General features: G+C 41.7%; 1 protein-coding gene across 1 annotated transcript in view; it reads right to left on the reverse strand.

The window, feature by feature from the left end:
- LOC111873718 (protein gooseberry) overlaps positions 1-19,936 on the reverse strand; it is a 92,603-nt gene extending 72,667 nt beyond the window's left edge. The window contains exon 1 of the mRNA XM_023868652.2: positions 19,453-19,936. Within this exon, the coding sequence (XP_023724420.1) occupies positions 19,453-19,633 (181 nt within the window). The 5' untranslated portion in view covers positions 19,634-19,936. The remainder of the gene's footprint in view (positions 1-19,452) is intronic.
- Between the last annotated feature and the right edge of the window lie 2,958 nt (positions 19,937-22,894).

Raw genomic sequence — 22,894 nt, forward strand, 5'->3', positions numbered from 1 at the left:
GTGGAGTCCAACTGGGTCCATTCGGCCACCCGCCCACTGATTGGCCTATTGTAGCCTGCCCCGGGTGATTATGATGCTGGAGAATTTGGTGGAATGAAGATTGGCAGGGGAAACCGAAGTACTGGGAGAAAACCCACCCCAGCGCCACTTTGTCCACCACAAATCCCACTTTACCTTACCTGGGATCGAACCCGGGCCGCCACGGTGGGAAGTCAACGACTAACCGCTTGAGCTATGGCGCGGCCCGAAATCTGAGCACTAAACTTGACAGAGGAAAACACGTGTCAAGATGACTCGTGGCAGGACCTTCCATGTACACGCTTCTAGGCAACAGTATAGAAAACAGAAGATTATGTAAGTCCCTCGGGATTTCCACATTCACTCCAGGCAGATTCGTGCATAGTACTGTACCTCGAGTACACTGTCGAAAATCACAGTGTATTGGAGAGACAATCACCGATCATTAGGCAACAAAGAAAACCGCAAACAGACTGCAGGCCCTTTGTTACAGGTGGCGCAGAAACTCGTAAGGGCCAGTTACTTAAGAAGAATAGAATTTGTAAATAAGATACACAAGCTTTACAGAGTTCGTTTTCCCGATATACTCTCTTTGTTACAATAAAATGTAAATTACTCTCATAGTATATCTTGTTGATTATATTTTCAGTGCTTCGTCCACCAAAAACGGCAAAGGAACCCCAAAGCTCCATCTTATCAATAATTAAACAAGAAGTTCTGGGAAGAACTAATCACCTACTTTTCTTTGATACGACATGGACCGCATAGAAAACGACGCGCCCAAAAATTCTTCTATTGTTGCGTGTCTTTGTTGCAGTGGTAAAGTTTCTACAGAGCTGTTGCCTAGCAATATATATATATGTTCATTCATTCATTCATTCATCTGTAATCTGTCAAGACGACAGGTCCACAGTCTCTTCCAAAACAGTTCCTCCACTTGTTGCGATCTAGAGCTTTCTCCTTCAAATGAAAATATCCTCTTCTGTCCCCAAGGTCATCCAGCATCTTCTTACGTCTTCTTCCTCGTCTATATACTCGTATAGACACAAAGACACTGACGGCTCTGGGAACTACCCTGTGTAAAGGCGGATTCGAACACCTCCACCGTGGCCCTGCTAGTTGTAGGAGGCGACGTAAATGGAACCCAGTGCCTGGGGGAATGTGACTGGGCCACCCTGTTCCTGGGGGATATAAATACGGGGACCTGGCGCTTCAGGTCGGTGATTCTAGAATCTGAGACAGTAAAATATGGTCATGAGTCCTGCGGGACTCGGGCCCGAAATTGGGTGCGCTGGCGAGGACCAGCAGTATTTGTAGTTATTTATGAACGACGACGCTGAGATGGGCTCAGGTGCCATGGTATACATGCCAAGTTTCAAAAAGCTTGTTCAAGCATTCGAATGTTGACAAAGGGGCACATGGACAGGATGGAGGTCGCTTTTCACTTTTTCAAAATAAGGAGAGTGGGCTGAAGACGAGTATGAGACAGCAACGTACAACAGGGAGGGACACAGGACAATTAACTACATTACGTCTATCACAGCCCATACAACGAGTTTTATTACATTTTATATTTGAAATTTTTATAAGAAATTCATGACTCAAGACGCTTTAAACCCTTTATTAGTAATCAATACGGTACACTCCCTATGGACGATCTTCTATGACCGAAACATGTCTGGGTTTTAAATTTTAATCAATATAAGGAAATAAATTTGATGTGTTTATACAGTAATTTACTTCTTATTTGAATGTACGAGTGCTTGCACATCAGTAATGAGCTGCTTTAGGTAATTACCTGAAAGAAAACAAATCCGGGCCGAGAATTTTTGAGCGACCCCGTACATATCCGAAACTGGATTTAAGAATGAGAATCCTGTATTTTCCCCGTCACACGATCTTAAATCTCGAATTTTCCGCTTTATTACCTAAGCGGTGTAAATCACATATTTCTAACTAAAAGAATTTAAAGTATTTTATGTGTAATTTCTATTAATTTTTCTAAGGCTGTGACTGTACTTTGAGAAGAGTTACCCTACGTGAAAACTGGAATTAACTACAAGATCAAAAGAACCGACGCACTGTCTCTTAAAGACCAGGGTTTTAGTATTTTCTTCCCCTTCTTTTTCTTCTCTCTCTCTCTCTCTCTCTCTTGCCTGTGACGAAAATCTTCCCCCTCTTTTTTTTTATTGGGTTGCTCCTTCTCGAAGTGCCGCCGGGGTTGTGAGCGCCGCAGTCGGCAACACCACACGGCTCTGTTCCGGGGGCGGCCGACTCCTTAATGACGGTGATGAGAGCAATGTAAAAGCGTGTAATTCGCGCGCACACACACAAACTGAGATGAAAATCATATACGTGTTCACGACATATCAGGGATATACATTTCCTCACATGGACAGACCTGAGCTGAAAACCACACAGTGAAGAGCACCACAACTTTTACTCTTCGCCAAATATAATTAGAATTCTCTTTGGGTGCATCCTGTTGTGTTTATTATATAAAATTCTTTATTAGGATCCATCTTAACACAACAATAATATTGACCTGGACCGTTTCATTGTTGTGTTACGACGGATTCTAATAAAGAATTTTATATAATTAGAATGATCATGTCAAAGAGTTTGAGATGGGCAGGGCATGTAGCATGAATTGGGGATAAGAGGAATGCAATTTAGGAATTTGATGGCAACGCCAGAAGGAAAAAGACCTTTAGGAAGATCTGAACATAGGTGAGAAGGTTATATTAAAATGGATAATAGAGAGATAGGATGGGGTAGTATGGACTGTATTGATCTGGCTCATGATGGGAACCAGTAGAAGGCTCTTGTGAACGTGGTAATGAATATTCTGGTTCTATAAAATGTTGCGAAATTCCTGCGAGGCTGAGCTACTGGCAGCTTCTGAAGCTGTAGTCCTACGTTTCCAAGGTTGTCTCCCTCCGTCTCTACCCTTAACAAGACAGTCCCCTTCAAGTTCATAGGTTTTTTCCCTATATCAGTAATATTTGACCCCGAAAGGCTTCCTCCTGTACTCTGAAGATGAAGACAGTAGCTTCTTCCGAAACATTGATACCTCTCTCTCAAACTACACGGCGTCAAATCCCAGAAGACTAGTTTTAGTACATAGCGCCGTGAAAACCTCGAACACCGTACGTTACAATTCAGTTTATCATAAAATCCCCCCGGATTTTAGGGCCCGGGACAGGATCCTGCGCTTCATCCACAATACGTAACACTTCTGGAAAAAGAGTCACAAATATTATCCGGTATCATGAATACCAAATTAGGATCAAATAATACTCAGCGCCCCCTCCCCATATTAAATTTAATTAAAATTAATGTGCCGGATGGACAGACAGCCGCCTGGACAGGAGGACATGCGCATTCATTTAAGGGGAACTCCGAGCGGCTGATCAAAGACTTGCTTACGCACAGTAGGGGATCGGTCTCCCCCCCCCCCAGCCTTCGCCCCAGTGACTGGGTGTTCATCGGGTCGCATTGCCTTCACCGCGAATGTTCCCTGTTTTTATACGTATAAGAGAACACGAAGCAGCAGCGATGAGCGCTTCAGAACACAGTGGTTATACTTTCTCAACCATCTGTTTAACATAATAAAGTAAAGCTGAATTTGTCCCCATAATAACGAATCAAGCACTACGCCATGAGGGCATGTGGGGATGTGGACGTATAGATCCATGTTTCCTGATCGCGGCACTAGCTGGAGGTGAGTAGTCAGCTTCACGCCCTGGCCGCCCCCGGTACCCATTGGGCAGGAGGTTGGCTGGACCCCAGAGCCGGTCTGAACGATATGGAGGAGAGAAAATTGTAGAACCTACCAGGACTTGAACTCCGAACCAGCCCGTAGCCTGTCTCTATACCTACTACGCTACCCCGGCTCCAATTAATTAGGCAGTGCACCATGAAAACACATGGATTTGTGGAAGTATATCTTTACGCACTCTTAACCTCGCCACTGGATGGAGGCGACTCCTTACCTCTACGCCCTGCCGCTCTAACTTGGAGACAGAGCCGGAGGGGCCTATGAGAAGAGAAAGCTCTCTTGCCTGAGTCGGAAAACCTTGGAGGAAAAAGACCATTTTGAAAACATAGGCGTACTTGGGATATGATATAAATAGCACGTGAGGAAAGAATTCTGAATAGGGGCTTATGGTGGGCTCTTGCGGGCAGGTTTTCTAAAATTGTGCAAATTTCTTGTATAGATAAGCAACTGTTATCTTTGAAGCAGGACTCTACTCCATGGAGTTTGTAACACTGGATGAAGGATACCAATTATAAAAATAATGCCTAAAATTTGTGACGTTGGTACAGCAATAGAAATATTATATTTCTGGACATTCTCTCTGAAAATCTATAATTTTCATTTCTCTGATAAATATTTATCCGTTTCATTTCTCAGTTCTCAATAACACTTAGATTTATGTTAATGAAATTATTGTTATTATTATTGTTGTTTGTTTAATTGTCTGCATTACTGTGTTTTCCTCCAGTGCTTGCCTGTAATTCGTCTTTGACCGTCTTTGACTTTTGTCCATAATGTAATTACTTGTATCTACCCTGTGCTCTGTCTGTAATTGGCCTTGCGGCTGTTGATTCGGCACATAAATATTAAAGAATTGAATTGAATTATCCATCGTACTGGTTTTGTCTAAAACAACGTTCTGTTTTTAAGGACATCTTCCAGCGTCCTGTTTTTGTCTAATAAACCGTCCTGTTTTCGTTTAAAACACCGTCCTTTTTAAACAGGACAGTGTTTTAGACAAAAACAGGACGATGAATAATGCCCAGAAACATAAAATTTGTACAAGCTCCTCATTATGTAATTTTCTCCTTGAGCCCATGCACTAGGCATACGTAACGCGTAGGAAGGCTTGACCGTATGGCCGGACTTGGCTTTGGGGCTGTGGTTTGGAAATCCCTGCAGCAGGATCAGCTATTATTCTAATTTGAGAAGGAAAATGAAGGGACGTCGCCCCATCCTCCTCCCGCCCCCTGCCTCAAGCCGCCGACAAGTAAGCTATTATTTTCATAAAGCCGGACCGCTGTATGCATTCTCTCTCTGCTCTAGCTTATAAGTGCTGTGCCCTGCCTCATGGTCGGCGTTTTAAGTAAAAGCTGATAATGTGTCCCTTGCTTTGAGAAAGCGCACATAATGTAATCAAACTCAAATTTGGTACCACCCTTTAATGAGCCTATAATGAAATTTCCACAACACCGTGTAATGGTTTATTAATATGTATTAACGCAGTAACTTTGTGTTATTATTTAAAACATGAAATTAAATTTTGACACTTTCTCAATGAATCTGTGGAACGCAATCTTCCTTTGAAAAGCTGATAGTCGCTCTGCTGGTCACAAAGTTTATTGTTTTTTATTAAACCTGGGGGTCTTTGTTATGTTAAGTGTCCGCCACTGGACTCTATCCTGAGGCAATGAATCCAGTTTCTCATATTTGATGCTCATTTTAATATTATCCCCGCGTATGCTCCTACGCCGTCTCCCGATTTGTCGTCACATTTTCCGAGTAAGAGCCTGTGTTCAATTCTCAACTCCCTAAGTCAGCTATTCCCGCACCGAGCAGGGTAGTCCAGCGGTAAATCGCTCTAGACTTGTATTCGGTAAGTACTGCGTTCGAATTTCGGCCGTGACACCTCCTATCATTACCGAATATTTCCGTGGTTTTCCACAATTCCTTGAGGAAGATTGCAGGTTCCTAACTAGATTAGACCTTTCACACTTCCTTCCAAATCCTTTCCAGTTTTTTATTCGCTAATTATCTTACTATTTGGCTATATAATCTGAGATAAAATGAAGCTTCCAAAACACCTGAAATAATATGTTCTATGTCCTGTGTAATATTTGTAACATATCTTTTCTTTTATCGTAAGTGGCTATTAACATACGCCCAACCCCCTCGAAGTGGTTAACCGCTCTTTGGCTGTCCTTAGCTGCTTATTCAACGTACATCCTCCGCTATCCTCCATGTCTGTAAGCCGTTTTCTCTCTCCCACTGTCCGAAACTTCAGTTGTTATTTCCCGCCACGAGGGCTTATGCTTCACTGGAATCTGCGCATACCAATATGGACCTGTACATTCGACTTGCCTAATGACCCCTTCACGCCTTCAAGTACTGCACAATCCCTGTATTCAAATTCAGTGCCTCAGGACATTTGATGGATCTAATATCGATTTATGAGTTAATACTTTTTCATTATCGATTCTTATCAGTAATAAATTTTAGTATAGAATATTATTGTAACGTAATTTAGCACCATACAAGAGCTGTCTTTCACCACCTTTTAGGTGAACTCTTTAACATTTTAAGCTTTAAATTTAGAAGGCTAAATTTTATTCGTTAAATAAAAGATACGCTATTGTGAATGTTTTTTTTTTTTCGTTTTATTATGGGGTTTTGTAATGAACGGTACGTCTGTAACAGTTAACATTATGGATGTAGGAAGGGGTATCCTTTACCTGGAGTTCCACTGAACAGTAACTCTCTGAAGAGTTTTTCTTCTGGGATGTGACGCCGTGTAATTCTGTAGAAGTTCGCAGACCTTTCAGAGGAAGCACTACCTCCATCTTAAGGATCAAAGAGAAGCTGCATGCTTCTTGTTTCTTGCTTAGCATACTTTGGAAACTGAAGATGGAGGAAGAAATATTGATACCGTTCTACCGTACTACACGGTTTCATACACCAGAATATTTATAATTACCCCTGTGATAACCTGAAATAATAATAATAAAAAAGATTTGAATAAAGCGAACTCCAGACTAGCCATTTAGGCCGTACTTCAGCCATATTGCTTTCATAAGGAAAAATGTAACTTACTTGTGTTGAGATGTCTACAGTTAATAGTGAGATGTTTATTTTATGTTTAGCTAACCAATTTTAACTAATAAACGTCCTCTCAAAAATCTGATTTAAATATGGTGTTCGATTGCGCGCAAGAGGATTTTGATTTTGTGCTTTTGTATAGACCTGAGCTCAAATTTCGTGGTGTGTCATGAAGTCATCTTTTATTTTCGTCGACGTATCACCAGATTTTGGCAAAATGACAGTAGTTTTGAGATAACGAGTGTAGTCCATTATTCTCAAGACCGACAGTGAAGCTTTTATATCTTATTTAGAAGCATNAATATTTTCTAGACAGTCGGCTCACAGACGGCGGTGAGGTTGTCAATCTTACAAGCCGGCCGCCCTTTACCCCCAGGAAGGTTCCTGGTACTCATTTCTGTTAGAGGCTGAGTTGACTCCAGGGCCATAGTGCGGCAGAAAGGATGAAACAAATTGAAAAAATCCAAGGACCTCATCGGGAATCGAACCTGCGACATTCGGGAGTAATAATAAAATTATTGATGATAGCTGTTGCATTTTTATAATTTATAGTTTTGACCTGATTTTTCTTTTTGCGTGACGATACATAGTTTCGTTCTATTACAATTATATTGTGTGTAATATAAAAACAACGATCAATTCAAGGAGAATGAGGCGGGCAGGGCATGTAGCACGAATGGGGGAGACAAGGAATGCATATAGAATATTAGTGGGAAAGCCAGAAAGAAAGAGACCACTGAAAGACCAAGGCGTAGGTGGGTGAACAATATTAAATTGGATCTTAGAGAGATAGAATGGGATGGTATTGATTGGATTGATCTGGATCAGGATAGGGACCAGTGGAGGGCTCTTGTGAACCTTCGGGTTCCATAAAATGCTGGGAAATTCTTGAGTAGCTGCACAACTGGCGACTCCTCAAGAAGGGCTCAGCTCCATGAGTAAGTAAGTAAGAATTTTTATTGCTAGTGGGGTGGGACTAAGTCCCTTGTACTGCGGCCACTTCTGGCCTATTGTACCAGCCCCAGATGATAGGTGAGGATGATTGTGGAGCAATTGGTGGGATGAAGATTGGCAAGGGAAACCGAAGTACTCGGAGAAAACCTGCCTTAGCGCCACTCTGTCCACCACAAATCCCACTTGACCAGACCCAGGATCGAACCCGGGTCGCCGCGTTGGGAAGCCAGAGACTAACCGCTTGAGCTATGGCACGGCCAAGTAAGTAAGTAATATAAAAATAAATTGAATTTGGATTGCGTAAAGAATGGTAAGGTGTTTGAAATAACAGCTGAGTTTTTAAGTTACAGATTTTGCATTTGCTTTAAACCTGCTCCGTGACTAAAAACAACAAAAAAATGAGGAAGTAATTGAACAAAAGACCTGGAGAGTGAGAAATGATAGTGGACTGGCAAAGTTATGCGAACCCTCTGATCTGGTAGCGGGAAAGGGAGAAGTTTGGAGCTGCTGGGTCATATAAGGGCGAGTTAGAAAATCAGGACGTAAGACAGAAAGGGGGCTGAGATTGCTAGGATGTAGAGAATGATTTATGGGAGCTGAAATTTCGGAGCTGGAGACAAAAGGGAAATAACAGTGGGGAATGGACATGTCATAAAAGAGGCCAAAATTCTAAGAAGACCGTAGAACCACGGAGTGAGTTTCTTTCTCGAAACAAGTCGGTTATATGCCTGTGAGATTTTAAGTTCTCACGAAGGTGAATATTTAGATCACGTTCTTATAGAATATAACGCCATATATTTTTGTTCAACGTTTCGATGGAACATGCTGCCTTCTTCTTCAGAGTACAAGATGGACGCAGCAGGTTCCACCTAAACTTCGTTGCCTACTTACAAAACTACACGGCGTCGTAAATCAGAAAGCGATGAGCTAACCTTTTCAACTAATTTTACGCAAAGCAGTGAACATTGTTTATTTAATTGGCAGCTGGCATTCATTGCGAGCAGTTTTTTAAGTCTTCTAGGGCAATCAACAGTGTCAGTGTAGTTTGTATACGTTTCGGATACTTTCGCCGTTTCTATCATCAGGGAGTTGATATGTTGATTGTTGTGTTCGCACGATGTATTCTACATGACAGGATGCGCGTGTTTTCTTAGTTGTACTAGCGTATACCGCTTCAAGAATATATTTTGACAAATATGACCATTGCTAGGCAACGGTTCGGTAAGCATGTTTCCACTGCAACGAATAACCACAGAAAAACACAATAACAGAGGACCTCTAAGACACAGTGACTTATATTCGGTTCGTCTCGAAGTTATATAAGAGATTTCAGTTCATTCGTGAGCAGTGAGAAGTTATTCTTCGTTCAGCATTCGTTACAGTAGAAGAAAAGACACTCGTGGTCCAGAAAGGAATGGAGCGAGTCTTAAGGCTCGTCCACATTACTCGTTCCCCTGTGACTCGCTATACTCGCGAGTAATGTGGACGAGATGACAAGTCACGAGACAAGTAAATATCAAATTTTAAATTTAAAAACTATAGCCAATAAATTAAAATACGACTACAGCCTATACGCACTACGAGTAAATATACGGATCCTCACGCGCCGAAGCCTGGCGAGCAACTGAAGTAGTGTGGACGAAGATTAACGAGCACAAGTAAAAGCCAGACGAGTCTCCCGATGAGCACGAGCACGAGTAATGTGGACAAGCCTTTAGATAGTCATTGATTGCGAGCTGTTATAAGTGCTAATATATCTTATCATCAAACAGAACCCGTTATTATTCTTCATGCAAGACCCTTATATGTGACAATATCAATTCCTGTTGATGGAGACGCAAACATCCTCCGAAACGTAGCATTGACACGGATCTCCTCAGAAGACTTCAATGCATGAAGTCTCTGTGAATGCTTCAAATCATATTATTTTATCCTGAATATTTTCGTGAGGCAACAGCTATGAAAGTGGTTATCCTCTTTTGCTTGCTCTTGTCTTTGTCAATATACAAGCAACAATAATTGCGTGTTTCCAAGCAATTAGTGTACAATAGGACACCGCTAAACAAACGAAGGCTATGATCACATGTTACCTGATTATTATTTCCTGCTACGTGTTTGCCTGGCCCAAGTGTTCGTGTTGTATTTGTCCTTTGCTGTGAAAGTATCTGGCTAGAGGTTTCAGTGTCGCATTCAGTTACATATTTTAGAGGTCCGGAAATCGATTCCTGTGGCCAGATATTGTAGTTTCATTGACTCACTAATTCATAGTCCTAGAGCTAACAGTTACATTATCAGGGTCTTCACATAGGCCTGAAATACTTTTCTTTTTACTAAAGGTAGAGTTTATTGCTGAGACGACAACAGTGGCCGTGCGGTCTAAGGCATGAACTGCCTTCGCTGGCTCCAACACTGGAATCGTGTGTTCGAATCCCATTCGAGGCATTGATGCCTGTGTGCGTTTATTCTGTATTTGTGTTCTGTATATAGGTAGAGGCCTTGCGACTAGCTGATCCCCGTCCAAGGAATCCTACCGTGTATAACTTAAGAAACTGTAAAGCGGCCAGGGCCCAACAAAGGGCTCTAAAGCCATGGATGGTTGGATGGACGGACGGATGGATAATTTGTCGACGAAAATTTTAATAAACTTTTAATAGAACTCCCTAAACTGTCTGCAGAAATAAGTTACCCTAGAACAGTGCTTCTCAACCGCCGGGACGCGGCATCAATTATACTGGGCCGCGAGAGGCTCTTCTGGAATTTGTTATTTTCATTTTCTAAGCATTTTTCATGAATAAATATTTTACAGCGGAAATATTCTGAGGAGAACAGTATTTGTGTTGAGAAGCTCAGACACAGAACACCTAAATCTGTGTAGCAAATGTCAGTGACCAAGCCGCATATTTTTAAACATGGAAGTATTCATGAATGATCGTGAATTTTCAGACATCAAAATTTTTCAACATTCCGGAAAGGCAATACCGGTGTTTATGACAAGTCATAAAAATTGTCTGCAAGCCGATTACAACAATGGGCGGCATATCCTCTGTTCTCAGAACTGAGCGAAATAAAATCTGTGTTGCAAATATCAGTGACCAATGACCATGTTTGTCAACATGCCACACCGTGTACTAATACTCTTTACGATTATGTTATAATTAATTACTAATATTACGTTAGCTTAATGCATGAAGTTTAACAAAACTGGAAAGGTATTTATGAGTAAATTTGTTGGGCTGGGCCCTCGTCTTATAAAAAAAGAACTTACTGGACCGCGGTCTCATAAAGGTTGAGAACCACTGCCCTAAGGCACACTTATCAGCTATTTCCAAGTTTCAAAATTGGAACTTCTTCATCCTTGCAAGGTTTAGTCCTTTAGAACCATTCCGCTGTTTCACAGGGTGTTCAGATGGTCTCATTCGTGGTCCTCCTAATCCAGATTTCCTCGAGGTCTGTAGTTAAATACTCCATAACATGTTGCTATATTAACCTCAAGTGACTTCCCCATATCCACACTTCCATGTATGTCTCTCATGAATATGCCTTTGGGTTAAAATCCCTTATTTTCAAACAGTTCTCTGTTTTATCTTTGGTTCTGATAATCGAACTTATCCTCACAAATTGTGTTCCGTAATTCTGTTACACGCAGTAATCCCCGGACTCAGGACTGTTGGCTTATGAAGGTTTTCTTGTTGACTATGCATTCCGATAATGAACAAAAGGTTTATTAAAATGTCTTTACAATTTGCATTTGTTTTACGATCTAGACGTATAGCTATATCATTTGAATGTGAACACAGTCAATACAACCGTCTTCTCCAAAGTTTGTGAAATTTTTACCCTTACGTTGAAAATATTTTACTTTGATTTTTTCCGACGTACGTAACAGTCGCCGGTCACGGTAGCCGAGTCGTCTAAGGCATGTACTGTCTTCGCTCACTTGGAAACCAGGATCGTGGGTTCGAATCCCACACAAAGCATGGATGTTTGGTGTGTGTGTATGCGTTTATTCTGTGTTTATGTTGTCCTGTGTTTAGGTAGAGACCCTGCGACGTGCTGTTCATCCGCCCAAGGAGTCTTTTCGTCTGTAAAATTATCGTGAAACAGAAAACAATCTTAAGCTCCACAGTGGGAGAAAGATGAAAAAAGAAATGTAACAGGGGATGATGACGGATTTTGAAACTCACTGGCTCACAACTGTTTAAAAGCAAGGTGCTTAGAAGTATATTTGAGCCGAAGTCGAACAAAGTAGGAGTGGGTAATTAGGATAATAGTCGAAAGTCCGTTGAAATTCGATGGAAAATTATTCTGTGCCTACAACCTTCGCCCGCTTTCTTCCTTTCTCGTGTTATGTCCTAAAATCTGCCTTGGGGTAGGAACCAGTGGAGGGTTCTTGAGAGGAGGGTAATAAACCTTCAGGTTCCATAAAAGGTTGGGAAATTCTTGAGTAGCTGAGCGACTGGCCGCTTCTCACGAAGAGTTCGGCTCCATGAAGTTAGTCAGTGCATGTGCTAGATATGGGCCCACAGATCGCATTCTGCAAGTTGGGGTCACATAAAAGTGGCATTCACCAGAAAGGGATAAACTAACAAATCTGCTCGGAAGCTAAAGGCATGAAATGTGGACATATTTTTTAATAATTCATAAAGTGAAAAACTATGTAAGGGGAAACAAATACGATAAATCACAATGAACCGATTTCAACATAGAATCGTTAAGGTAAAAGGTAAATTTGCCCCTGTGCTTAATGAATTAAGCACTACAACATGAAGTCGTATGGGGAGTAGATATATAGATCCACATTTTCTTGGCCTCGGCACTAGGTGGAGGTGAGTGGTCAGCTTCATGCTATGGCCGCTTTACTCCCAGAGAAAGAACTCCCATTACCCGTTGAATAGGAGGTTGAGTGGACCCCAAAGCCGGTCTGGACGACGTGGAGTGAAAATTCTTGACCCTATCGGGACTCGAATTCCGACCCCTCGGTCGTCCAGCCCGTAGCCAGTCGCTATACCGACTACGTTATAGAATAGTAAAGGCCGATGTTAATAAAACGAATACTAATAAAAATTACTCCGAAAGATAGTAAATATTTAATTTTAAATTGCTTGCAATACAGGAACGTTGTGAGTTTACGGCTAAAATCTGGCGCAACGACTGAATGGGGCTCGTTTTTGGCTTCTCTCATATATGGAGGCTGTTGTGATTTTAATATAAATTGTTAATGCACTCAACGACAGATATTTCCTTTCAAATTTAATTCCTTTAATATTCAATTTTACACAGCTCAAGATGATTCCGACTTGAAAAATATTGCTGTTATCTAGGTTTTGTATAATATTCTGTGTGAATTCATCTGATGATGGTCATTTGTTAAGCAAAATATGCAGTGGTCAAATGCATTTGTAGAAATTGCGGTTCTGGGACCGTACACAATGATTATACGTGAGTACGCACAAGCAAAAAGGGAGTCGAGATAACGTAGTCAGTATAGCGACTGGCTACTAGCAGGGCGACTGAGGGGTCGGAGTTAGAGTCCCGGTAGGGTCAAGATCTTTCTCTTCTCCATAGCGTCCAGACAGTCTCTGAGGTCCATCCAACCTCCTATCCAAAGGGGACCGGGGGCTCTTTCCCCGTGGTTAAAGCGGCTGGAACGTGAAGCTGACCACTTNCGAGTCCCGGTAGGGTCACGATCTTTCTCTTCTCCATAGCGTCCAGACAGACTCTGAGGTCCACCCAACCTCCTACCCAAAGAGGACCGGGGTCTCTTTCCCCGTGGTTAAAGCGGCTGGAACGTGAAGCTGACCACTTACCTCAGACTAGTGCCNAGTTTTCCTTTTTTATATACTCAAGCAGAAAGCGCCATTATGAAATAAAGAAGTTCTTTGCATTTCAGTGGTAACAACGAACCACGACAAAAACTTAAAAAGTATCCCTGTAACAGGCCGTGGAGGTCCATAAGGTTGTGAGACGTCGAGGCTCCCACATTTTTTAGACAATCGGCTCACAGATGGCGGTGATATTGTCAGACTTACGCTCCGGCCACCCTTTACCCCCAGGGAGATTCATGGTACTCATTTCTGCTAGAGGCTGAATCGACCCCATGGCCATAGTGCGGCTGGAAGGATTGGTTCAATTGAAAAATCCAATCACCTAATCGGCATTCGAACCCGCGACCTTCCGGCTTGTAGCATAGTGCCTCAACCAACTACGCTAAAACCACAAGACCAGATCACGACAATTAGACTTTCCCAGAAGACGGAAACAATTTAGTCGCCGTTAGTTACCAGAAGTCTGTGTGCTGGTTCCACACAGCGGGGCATGAATAGGCCTTGTTGTACGGAGTGTTTATTTCCGTTTCTTAAGAGGTGGGTGGGGAGGACAAACATCCTCGGTATTTAAATTAGGCCTACATCATGTTGCCGTACTAATTCGTGGCTTCACAGGACACTCATTCTTGCGTCGCGTTGAGCTCAAGACAGCGGGCTTCGCACAACAGGAAAAGTTCCATTTAACAAGCGTGTCTCTGCACGTCAACTGCAATTCTGTTTAGTCCTTTCAAGCCTCCAATTAATGTAAATCATTTACTTACCTACTCGTGGGGCTGAGCTCTTCTGGAGGAGCCGCCAATTTTGCAGCTACTCAAGAACTTCCCAACATTTTATGGAACCCGAATGTTCATTGCCGTTTTCACAAGAGCACTCCACTGGTCCCAATTCTGAGCCAGATCAATCCAACCCATACCATCCCATCCTCTCTCTCTCTCTCTCTAAGATCCATTTTAATATTGTCCACCCACCTACGCCTTGGTCTTCCCTGTGGTCTCTTTCCTTCTGGCTTTCCCACTAGTATCCTATATGTGTTCCTCGTCTCCCCCATTCGTGCTACTTGCCCTGCCCACCTCATCCTATCGTTCTAATTATACTTGGAGAAGAGTACAAGTTATGAAGCTTCTCATTATGCAGTTTTCTCCAACCTCCTGTCACTTCATCCCTCTTCGGTCCAAATATTCTCCTCAACACCCTGTCTGTGTTCCTCCCTTAATGTCAGAGACCAAGTTTAATGCAAATAATATTTTAGAAAATTCAGATCCTATCTCACGCAGAGCACTCCTACCGCTCCTACCTCAGTTACACATTACAAAGAAGAGCGGGTGACTTCTGTTAGGGAAATAAGCTCTGTGTGTCCTGAGAACCATTTGAAACGCTTAAATACATTCTGTGGACAAAGTACAGAGTTACTGAACGCTAAAGGAGACGATATGTATGACAACAACAAAGGCACCTTAAGAGGATAAATATAACTTTTTGCTTTGGTATACAGGTTTAGTTTGTCGTTTACGAAGTGTCATCATATATTTTAATAGTTTATTTGACTTTAAAACTAGGATTGTTCGAAATGAATTAAAATAAATAACTTTAAAATGTATGAGTCTGTGCGTACGATGCTTCATTTACCTAATTTTAATAAGTAGAAATCCATAAAAATACTAATGGCGGAATACGATATATTACGGTATTATGATAATTCAAAGGTGCAGAGAAATTCCGAAACTAGTGACTTATGGCTAGAGCTGAAATATCGTTTTGGCTTTTATGAAACATAAAATGATCAAGATAATGAAGGTTTTTTCTTTTAAAAAAATAAGTATATTCACAGTGGTAGATATTAACGTAATCAATTACAAATTATATGTAATACGCTGCAAGGTTGAATTGAGATTATGACTAAGACCAGGGAAGGAGTTACTCTGAAACCTCCTCCCGTAAGAGGTAGGATAAACAAAAAGAGTGACAGTTAAATTGAGCTCATAAAGTAAAGTTTTGTTGTCGAAGGGTCAGTAATTTAGTCATACATAAACACTACAGCAGATGCATGCATGGATGCATATAAACTTGGCGAAATTTTCCTTAATGCATTGTGACTCCACATTTAGGTTACAGTACCAGCTGCTGGGCTTTCTACAACTGTCTTAATGTTCAAGTAAACATGAAACTTACCTTGCTATTTTTTATTATTGTTAGTGGGGTGGGACTAGGTCCTTTGTACTGCGGCCACTTCTGGCCTATTGTACCAGCCCCAGATGATAGGTGAGGGTGATTGTGGAGCAATTGGTGGAATGAAGATTGGCAGGGGAAACCGAAGTACTCGGAGAAAACCTGCCCCAACGTCAATTTGTCCAGCACAAATCCCACTTAATCAGACCCGGCATCGAACCCGGGCAGCCGCGGTGGGAAGCCAGCGACTAACCGCTTGAGCTATGGCGCGGCCATGCGTTGCTATCTTAATGATACAAAACATAATTCATGTATAAGTTTGGAAATAACTGGAGAAATGATTACATAAGTTCTTCAGGTGATAACAGCCAATTGTAGGGGTGCAAGAAAAGAGGGTAAGTATATGCCTCTTATCTTGCGTAAAATAATTCTAATCATAATAATCATAACCATATTTCTTGCGATATATTTAAATATTGGGTGTATTTCAAAAACCTCCGTAGAGGATAATTTGTAGACCTGTTTCCCTGCGTCGGATAATTTCAGTCCTAACAAGTAGACATACCAAATTTCTCAGGATATATTTTAATATTGGGATAATGCGATTACGTCGTTAGGCATTAAGTGCAGTCATCTTATCCTGCTTAGGATAATTTTAATCCTAATAATCAAAACCACATTTCTTATGTATGTTTTAATATTGATGATGTCACCACAGAAACTATGAAGATTACCCTCTGTGGGGGTGAAGCTGTTTACCCTGGTAGATACGTGCCAGAGATTCGGAGAACACTTGGAACTTGATCGTCTTAATTCAATCAACATAATTAGGCCAGAAAGTAATTATGATGTTTCAAAAATTCGCAGATCTTTACATATGAAATACTTGCAAATATTATCATCTTTATAATATTATAGGCCTAGGCATGAATTTCTTAAAATAAAAGGTAAAATTATTTTTTCCCGATACTTTACGAGCGCTATTTTTTTTTTTCGTAATTTGTTTCAAATGATGAATGAATGTTATTTTTATAGCCTATACTGAATTGTATTGTAAACCTGTGGGTGAAATTATTCCTTGATCAATCCCATGATAAGTGGTACAGAGGTATATACATTCACACACAAATATGAAAGCATGAAAATACCGTATTACATTTACGGTAGAATATATTCCATATTGTTGAGAAATAAATACAGAAATTAGCACTAATATTTCTACAATTCATAATAACCTTTGTAGATATACACGACAGTTATCGTTAAACATTTAGATAAGTTATTTAACGTATTTTAATATTCTATAAACTCCGTATCACTCACTCACTCACTCACTCACTCTCTCTCGGCCCTGAGCCCTTCTTGAGAAACCGCCAATTGTGCAACTACTCAAGAACTTTACAGCATTTTATGGAACCCGAAGGTTCACTACCATGTTCACAAGAGCTCTCCACTGGTCCCCATAGTGAGCAAGATCAATCCAATCCCTACCATCCCATCTTATCTCTCTAAGATCCATTTTAATATTGTCCACCCACCTACGTGTTAATCTTCCTAGTGGTATCTTTCCTTTTGGCTCTCCCACCATTATCCTATATGCATTCCTCTTCTCCCTCATTTTTGCTACATGCCCTGCCCATCTCATCCTCCTTGGTTTGATGATTCTAATTATATTTGGAGAAGAGTACAAGTTATGAAGCTCCTCATTATGCAGTTTCCTCCAACCTGCTGTCACTTCATCTCTCCTCGGTCTATAAATTCAGTATATTAATATTGTAGAGGCCGGTCACGGTAGCCGAGCGATCTAAGGCATGTACTGTCTTCGCTCGCTTGGAAACCGGGATCGTGGGTTCGAATCCCACTCAGGGCATGGATGTTTAGTTTGTGTGTGTGCGTTTTTCTGTGTCTGTGTACAGGTAGAGGCCTTGCGACGAGCTGATCACCCGCCCAAGGTGTCCTACCGAACGTGTAAGATCTAGAAAAACCGAAGTGAACGGAGAAGTTCATGGAGGTAGGCCTAGACCCACTGGGGCTGTAGTGCCAAGGAAAAAAAAAATGTAGAGATATCTTGCGATCTTAACGTCTGTGTGTGTTATACAGCCCTAGGTTTGTAGGCCTATATGTAGGTCTGTTGCATACTTATGTCAGGTTTTATGTTGAGTTAGGGGTCACTATTCTTTCTTACATTCTCATGATTAATTTGGATTCCGTGTACAGTATTATCTTGTGGCCGTGCTGTCCGGTATATCAGATGCTGAGTGAGACCGTCACAACCAGATCATCCCTTACATTTCTATGTCTGAGCCAGCTCTATATACACGTATGTAATCGTCTTTGGACCTGTACTGAGGGGTTGGATATTGGGTTCTCGTTTAAATCAAGGAAAAACAGGTCACATTTCTGTGCGCTTTAGTCTCATAAATATCGCCAGTTCAAACTGACAAGTGTGAAAATGTGCAGGATTTATGTAACTTAAAGCATATCAAGTTTATTAACAACTAAATATAATGTTTCATTTGTGTTAGAAAACGTCTAATTTAATTGCCAATATTCAGATACAAATCCCATTATTTCTTCTGGTATTTTTCATATAATTTATTTTCTTGTCAGGAGTCGAGTTATTTTATTGCTAGTGGGGTGGGACTAAGTCCCTTGTACTGCGGCCACTTCTGGCCTATTGCACCAGCCCCAGATGATAGGTGAGGGTGATTGTGGAGCAATTGGTGGAATGAAGATTGGCAGGGGAACCGAAGTACTCGGAGAAAACCTGCCCCAGCGCCACTTTGTCCAGCACAAATCCCACTTGACCAGACCCGGGATCGAACCCGTGCCGCCGCGGTGGGAAACCAGCGACTAACCGCTTGAGCTAGGGCACGGCCCTCAGGAGTCACGATGCTTCAGTCGGTATTGAGATCGCGCTAGGGGCAGGATGACCCGACGTTTCGGGGTTCGCCTTCCAGCAGATGCAAAATATCTAGACCAACTCTGTGGCCCTCCCAGCCCTTAGCAGGACTACCGAAGGCTGTTGTGAAGCTGGCCATTCACCTCCCTCTATTGCTGAGGTTCCCCTCCCCCTGTGTCTTCATGGCGTGATGCTTGATTAAAGGCAGAGACTACTTTACTCTTTCTTTTACCTTTACCCTTTACCTCTATTTTTGACCGATTTCCTTCCCTCTGATTTCGAGCTTCATTACTGCATATATCCAATTTACCCCTGTTCAACATAGATTTCACAAGAATACAGTTTCGTTATCTAGCATAAGTTTAGTGTGCAATGTCATATATCTAATTTAAGAGGGTAGCAGGAATATCTCAGTCAGTATAGCGACTGACTAGGGGTTGGACGGCAGAGGGGTCTGGGTTAGAGTCCCGGTAGGGGCAAGATTTTTCTCCTCTCCGCTTCGTCCAATTTGGCGCTGGGGCCCACTCAGCCTCCTATCCAACAGGAACCGGGGAATCTTTTCACGAAGATTAAGCGGCCGGGACGTGAAGCTGACCACCTACTTATCCATTAGTGCCGAAGTCAAGAATACATGGATCTATACATCCGCTCCCCCTTACGTCTTCGTGGCGTAGTGCTTAATTAGTTAAGTAGAGATACAGCTCTATTTTTTATTTAATTAAAGAACTTACCTTGAAAAGGGTATCCTGTGAAGTAAGGTGCCATGTTCAGTGTAGACACAGCCATCGAACAGCGTTTGATAAACAAGTCTGCTCTATCGAGGTGTATGGTGTGGTCAGTTCTACAGAAGATAAAACACGACTGCCGGATGTATGCGATCACACGAACACGTGGCTTTGTATCTTGAATCATGCGCCCATTAAGATCTTCCTCCCCACCTCACACGTCAGAAATAAAATAAAACAGAAATATAATTAACACTTCTGGAAAAACTGCACTCGCGTTCCTAGTATTGCTGTTGATTTGAAAACAAAGCTCCCTGCATACGTTGTCATAGAAACTTGTGAGCAAATAATTGTTGCTTTATTTCTCAAGTGTCTGTCGCAATAAAATCAAAATTCTATAGATTTATTTACAGGAACTAGGCACTTATTTTAAGGACACTTTAAGTAAGTCACAGAAAAGGAGATGATGTGGTGGGCTCTCCACGTTTGGAAGTCCGGGTGGATACTGACAAGTCTGTTGGACAGTTCAGTTACGTTCCAGGGGGCACTCGTGTCAGTACACGCCTCCTTCTCCTTCCCACGGATGCTGCAGTTACCGGACCACGCCTCCTAAAAATACAATTTACCGCGCGGCGATCGGCTTCTCTTTGATCTTGACGTAGGAATTCTCTGATTGGTCGGTTAAGTTACGAGAAGGTGTGGCGATATGTGAAAGAACCCATGCAACTGCAGGTAAAAAGACATGGAATTCTGCCCCCCTCCCCCTATGTAGGGGCACCACTTCTTCTCAGCAACCAGTATGTACCACCCCGCTCAACATACACGTAGTCTTGGAACATAACATTATTTGATAGTTAGTTCCTATCTTAGAGCATTTCATTTACATTTCTTTGTCATTATTATTATTATTATTATTATTATTATTATTATCCTGGAAGACGGGCGGAAAGGCATGACAAGTTATGCATCTGGATATTATAATAATTTATTTAAAAATGAGGTCGCACACAACGCATTCAATTTACGGCTGAGTTATCAGAAGTGTGCTTCCACCGGACACGATTTTTGAGATATCAGATTATTTGACAATAAAATCAACGTCAGTTACTTTAAGGGGGTGGCATTGTACATAGAAATTTAACACAAAATATTAAATTCATTAGTCGAAAATAAAGTTTCTTTTTATACCAGAATTAAATGTTACAATTGCATGTATCTTATTATGAAGCAGACAATTCTTCGAAAGCACATCTTCTCTCTCTGTCGCTCTACAGCCCTCTGTTGGACCTTGGCCACATTTTCAGTTTCTTAATCCTATACACCGTCGGTATGACTCCTTGGATGGGGGACCAGCCTGTCGCAAGGCCATTACCTACACATAGAAGAACACAAATACAGAATAAACGCACACAGACATCCACGCCTTGAGCGGGATTCGAACACACGATCCCAGTGTTCGAGCGGTCGAAGGCGGTTCATGCCTTAGACCATGGAGCCACTGTGGTCGGCACAAGAGCGACATGCCGCGTGCAAATAACAGGAAGTTCTTCCTACAATAATGATTACTACAAATCAAAAGAGACCTAATAAGTTAATTTAATTTGAAATGTAAATTCCTCAACAAATGAATATGAAAATTTGAGCAAAGAGTGCAGCTTTTAAGGCATTGCCGGCGTGTATTAGTAAGAAATACCTGCAAGTTTCTATCCCGCAATGCATGCCGGTAGGGAGACGGGCAAGCCACGTTGGATTTTTTAGGGGAAAATAATTTAAATTGAAACAGGAAGGAAATTGCCAAATAAGAGTACCAGAAATTAAAATTATTATATAAATAGTGTTTAAGCCGGAATATTCTAGGGCTATTAGTAAAAAGAATATATATGAAACTGCTTTAAGGCAAGTTTGCAAATGAATGCCCCCCCCCCCCCCATATATCCTGGAGGCGCCAATGTATTCAGTTATGGCAGTATTTTGTCATCATGGTCTCCATCGTGAGTCCAGGTTGCCACGCCTTCCAACTATGTCTTCCTTATTCGACTTCGTCTTTTTGCTGTTTACGCCTGTCTGCAATTTGTAATTTTTTTATTATCCTTGAACACGTCAGTACTTGTAATTAGTATAAATGTCAGAGATTGCCTAGACCTATGTATGTTTCCATCGAACAACCTTTTCGAAATATCAAGTGTAAGGTACATGTTTCGGTGGTGTTAAATGCCACCACCAGAATTTTCTTACGTAAATGTGTTAATAAAATGTCTTAATATCAGCGTATTTTATTTGTAACTGTATTAACGATACATATGTAATATGTAAAAATGCTCATGCGCACAAATTTAAGTAAATTTGTAAAAAAAATCAGAGTCCCAGGAGGAAAGTCAATATTCTGAAGGTCATAATATCGGTCATACGTACATGTGTCCTATTCCGAACGGTTTCCGAGATAGAGCTATGAATTTCCCTGCACAGTACACTGTACACTGTACAGACGAGCAACACGCCATACGCTCACACGAGTTGCACCGAGATAGAGCTATCTCACTGTACAGTACAGACGAGCAACACGCCATGTCCTCGCACGAGTTGCACCGAGATAGAGCTATCTCACTGTACAGTACACCATACACTGTACAGACGAGCAGCACGCCATGTCCTCACACGAGTTGCACCGAGATAGAACTATTTCACTGTACAGTACAGACGAGCAACACGCCATGTCCTCGCACGAGTTGCACCGAGATAGAGCTATCTCACTGTACAGTACACCATACACTGTACAGACGAGCAGCACGCCATGTCCTCACACGAACTGCACCGAGATAGAGCTATCTCACTGTACAGTACACTGTACACTATACAGACGAGCAGCACGCCATGTCCTCACACGAGCTGCACCGAGATAGAGCTACTTCTCTGTACAGTACACTGTACACTGTACAGACGAGCAGCACGCCATGTCCTCACACGAGCTGCACCGAGATAGAGCTATTTCTCTGTACAGTACACTGTACACTGTACAGACGAGCAGCACGCCATGCCCTCACACGAGCTGCACCGAGATAGAGCTATTTCTCTGTACAGTACACTGTACACTGTACAGACGAGCAGCACGCCATGCCTTCACACGAGTTGCACACGAGATGTTGACGGTGGAATTTTCGAAAATGTATTATACCAGGTAAACTGCACCAACTTTGTCACTTGAACAGTAAATACCGGTATTAGAAACAATACGTAATATCTCTTTCTTATCAACAATTTTGGAACTGTACTATGAAATAGCTGTATCTCGGAAACCGTTCGGAAATAGGACACGTGTACATACTGCATACACACTTCTTTGATAGAATAACCGAAACTATGGCCTCTCAGAATATTGACCTCTCCTCCCGGGACTTTCTGTATTTAGGCCTGTGTTTATATGATAGTATTTTTTTATGAAATGTTGTAC

The sequence above is a fragment of the Cryptotermes secundus genome, unplaced genomic scaffold (assembly GCF_002891405.2).
Source record: "Cryptotermes secundus unplaced genomic scaffold, Csec_1.0 scaffold31, whole genome shotgun sequence".
Classification (NCBI taxonomy): Eukaryota; Metazoa; Arthropoda; class Insecta; order Blattodea; family Kalotermitidae; genus Cryptotermes; species Cryptotermes secundus.